General features: G+C 36.1%; 1 protein-coding gene across 1 annotated transcript; it reads left to right on the forward strand.

Annotated features, from left to right (window-relative positions):
• Positions 1-282: 282 nt before the first annotated feature.
• Positions 283-1188, forward strand: LOC134844807 (trypsin II-P29-like). Its single transcript, XM_063861621.1, has one exon. The coding sequence runs from the start codon at positions 283-285 to the stop codon at positions 1186-1188; it is 906 nt and encodes a 301-aa protein (XP_063717691.1).
• The last annotated feature ends 3409 nt before the right edge of the window (positions 1189-4597 follow it).

Here is a 4597-nt window from a genome sequence, read left to right on the forward strand (position 1 = left end):
ATTTGACAATAGGGTTTTGTTAGTTTACAGACTGTTAGTAGCATCCTGTTACGCCTAAAAATAGTCATTGTTTTTCTGATAAAAAAGGAAGTGTTCGCACTAGTTTTTGCTGACATATGCATGTTAACAAGTGTTCCTATTGAACTCATAACAATATGTTCCCGAATGCTCCAAGACCTGTGAAAAAGAAAACCAAGAACTGAACAACTTCTGTAGAAGCACAGAACAAAACTGTCTGCTTTCAATTACTGCTTTTTCTTCTCTTAATTTCCTTTTTCGAATATGCCGAGACCTTTTATTGTAGTTTTCCTTTATTCGTGCTTAATCGTCTTTTTTGCTGCATCTAAGAAAAATATACCGGATGTCACACAAAATTTGTACGACTCCGAGTTGGATACCAGAGAGGGCTCAGTGGCCTATCAATGCGGACAGGCGCCTCTTCTGGGAGCCCAAGAGTCCGCATTGCGAATTGTAGGAGGAGAACCTGTTTCTGAACGAGGACTTTACCCTTTCGTGGTCAACATTAAGATGGGTTGGACCCATGTGTGCGGTGGAGCACTGTACGACAAAGATACAGTCATTACTGCTGCTCATTGCTTCGATATTGCCACAAACACCAGAAAAATACAGTTGTTCTTTGCTGATTTGGACCAAAAGAAAGGTTACAAAATTGAGAAAGGGCAGGTGAAAAGATACGTGAAAACGGTAATCAAACATCCGATGTTCGGCAAAGAAGGCTGGAACTCGAATGACATCGCGATTATAAAACTGAAACAAGCGGTTCCCTTTAACGACATGATACAGCCTATTTGCCTGCCCAGTGTTAGTGTTCAGGGGGGCGAAAAAGCAATAACAATGGGATGGGGAAACACATTGGATGGCGGGAATGCAAACATCTTGAATTGGGTCGAGGTTCCCGTGATTCCAACAGAAACATGCAAATTGTGGATGGGAAAAATTGTTTTGGATGGCATGCTCTGTGCCGGATATGAAACGGGATCCAAAGACGCCTGCTATGGAGACTCCGGAAGTCCTCTGGTGCTGAGGAATGCAAACGGATTCTTCGAACTCATCGGAATTGTATCGTGGGGTATCGGATGCGCAGAGACAAGAAAACCGGGAGTTTACACTAATGTAACTCGCTATTCCAACTGGATCAGAGAGGCTTCTGGTGAACTGCAATACTGAAGATGAGAATTTATCAGAAGTCTAGAATATTAACCAGCGCGGAACTTCATATTGGGCTTTTTGGAAACTTAATGATCACTACTATTCCTACTAGGTTAAGTTTGTGTAACATCTAATGATAACTGCTATTCCTAAGATTCTGCAAATTCTTAGTTCAATGTTGATCTTAACCTTACTTGGCCCGGCTAAGTTGGCTGGATAATTTTTCGGCCGAATAAGTTTATGCATCTTCTCATTCATGATTGATCTTAATCTTACTATAAGATCTTATAAAAAAGTTTTGAAAAACGGTAATTTCGAAATTTTTATAATGATTTTCCCAAATTAGCCTAACTATGAAATTAGTTATGGAATTAGTTATGGTTAGTTATAGAATCTGTCTGTAATTGTAAAAACAAGAAGCTCTCATCCAAATGAAACCCCAAGTAGGTTGCAGTTTTCAGGTACAATAACAAAATGCCCAGCGGTTTGAACGAGATATTTGTTTCGGTAGCTATCAGGCAAGGTTTTTAAGTTTCAAGGCTGCCCCTCTTTCTAAAAACTAACACAACTAAAAACATTCTTAAGTAACGATGGTGACTGGTTAAAGAATTGAAGTTATTGGCGACGGGGTGCTAATAAAAGTTAAGATTTAGTGAAAATAGGGATAGATTTGTAAGGTTAATAGAAGCAATTAAAGACCAATTATCAATGTTGAGTAAAATATACCAAAACGTTTGGTTCATATGGCCAAAACTTGAGCTAGTAAAAACTTCAAAAAAGCCTCATTGTTCCAACAAAGACAAATTGTCACAGTATCACAAAACTGATAGGTAGTCGCACAGTGATATGATGAAGCGCTTCCCCCGTAAATCAAGTTTGAAAATATTTTAATTAAAAATATCTTGATGTGAGAAAAAAAACGATAATATTTTTTTAAGTTTTCGGATTGATTTACAACGGAACTAGATTTTGAGCTAAATCAAATGACATTAGACAGCAACTTAAATACAAGATTGTTGGTGTCAGGGCAAATCTCTGAATAATGCAACTGACCTTGATCGATTTCAATTCTATTTTTTCCTATCTTTTCTTACTAAAAAACTTCTGCGCAGAAGCTATGTTTCAATTGTACCTTTTTTTCAGCCAACTAGAGGCGAAATTTATTATCTCGGTCAACATGCTTCTCAGTCGAAAAAATCCTGGGTTGAATTCAATCGAAACGATTTTTCTTGATCAATCATAGTCGAAAAGATTTTTCTTGGTCAAAAAATTTCTCGGTCCAGAAAATGCTTCGGACCCATTCGGTCGAAACGTTTTTAATCGGTCGAACTCGGTCGAAATGTTTTTCCTCGGTCAAAAATGGTCGAAACGTTCATCCTCAGTCGAACACAGTCGAAGCATTGACAACTGGGTCCAGTCAGTCAAAACACAAATTGCAAGTCTTGACCCCCGATGAATGGCAACATACCTTTTTAGGTAGAACAATATCGCAACATATCTTTCTTGGGTCGCGCAAAGTCGCTCAATTTACTTCCGTAACCCAAAGTGGCAATATATCCATTTTCGGTCGCAATGGTCCTTTTTGAGTCGTGCAAAGTCACGTAAAAGTTCTTTGGTCGCACAGAGGGGCAACATACCCATTTTGAGTAGCAAAGGTCGCAACATACTGATTTGGGTTGCAATGGATGTAACATACCCATTTTGAGTCGCAATGGTTGCAAAATAAGTCACCGATCTCAACTCTAGTGCCGTTCTCTAGGGAATTTGAGTGCGGGGGTTAAATGTTCTCTAGGCAATTTTTGACTTTTTAATTAACCATTTTTGACAAAGTTTTTATATCAATCAAAAAATATTATTAACCTGAGTTTATTTTAAATATAAAGTTTTCACCTGTAATCGTTTTTAGTAAAATTATGGGGCTTAAAGATTGCCATTTTGGCCAATTTGGGACATTCAATGGTCAAAAGAATCTTATTTGCCATAATTGACTTGTTAATGGGAGCAAAATTGATCACTTGGTATTTTATATGGCGTGTAAGGGGATGATTTTCACAAAAAAATTTCAAATCTAAAAAAAATAATTTCATTTTTTTATATTGACTTTTTTCTTTATATTACTGCTCGATAGACCTTAAAGGCAGTCGGACCATTCAGGACTTCGCCCTGATATGAGCAGTTTTCTTATCAGTTTGTGCTCAGAATATCAAAAATGTTCAAATGATTCAGGAATTTCAACCGCGATTGGCTCGTTAAATAATCTTTTATGAAGCATGAAGAAAAATCTTTCGTCTTTTTCTTCAAAAGTTGAACAAAATCAAGCATGGCTAAAGTTCTGCTTGTAAAACGTGACTAATTTCATCTAAGTTCGCAAGAATATGTGCTCGACTTTTTGGTGAAAGCCATGGAATACATTTAGTTTTGTGTTTAGTTTATTCCGACTAATTTTTGTGAATAAAAAACCAGAAAGAGGGGTTTTCGTCCGAATAAGTTTATGCAACTTCTCATTCATGATTGATCTTAATCTTACTATAAGATCTTATAAAAAAGTTTTGAAAAAAACGGTAATTTCGAAATTTTTATAATGATTTTCCAAAATTAGTCTAACTATGAAATTAGTTATGGAATTAGTTATGGTTAGTTATAGAATCTGTCTGTAATTGTAAAAACAAGAAGTTCTCATCCAAATGAAACCCCAAGTAGGTTACAGTTTTCAGGTACAATAACAAAATGCCCAGCGGTTTGAACGAGATATTTGTTTCCGTAGCTATCAGGCAAGGTTTTTAAGTTTCAAGGCTGCCCCTCTTTCTAAAAACTAACACAACTAAAAACATTCTTAAGTAACGATGGTGACTGGTTAAAGAATTGAAGTTATTGGCGACGGGGTGCTATTAAAAGTTAAGATTTAGTGAAAATAGGGATAGATTTGTAAGGTTAATAGAAGCAATTAAAGACCAATTATCAATGTTGAGTAAAATATACCAAAACGTTTGGTTCATATATCAAAACTTGAGCTAGTAAAAACTTCAAAAAAGCCTCATTGTTCCAACAAAGACAAATTGTCACAGTATCACAAAACTGATAGGTAGTCGCACAGTGATATGATGAAGCGCTTCCCCCGTAAATCAAGTTTGAAAATATTTTAATTAAAAATATCTTGATGTGAGAAAAAAAACGATAATATTTTTTTAAGTTTTCGGATTGATTTACAACGGAACTAGATTTTGAGCTAAATCAAATGACATTAGACAGCAACTTAAATACAAGATTGTTGGTGTCAGGGCAAATCTCTGAATAATGCAACTGACCTTGATCGATTTCAATTCTATTTTTTCCTATCTTTTCTTACTAAAAAACTTCTGCGCAGAAGCTATGTTTCAATTGTACCTTTTTTTCAGCCAACTAGAGGCGAAATTTGTTATCTCGGTCA

Source organism: Symsagittifera roscoffensis, chromosome 4, assembly GCF_963678635.1.
Source record: "Symsagittifera roscoffensis chromosome 4, txSymRosc1.1, whole genome shotgun sequence".
In the NCBI taxonomy this organism is placed as follows: Eukaryota; Metazoa; Xenacoelomorpha; order Acoela; family Convolutidae; genus Symsagittifera; species Symsagittifera roscoffensis.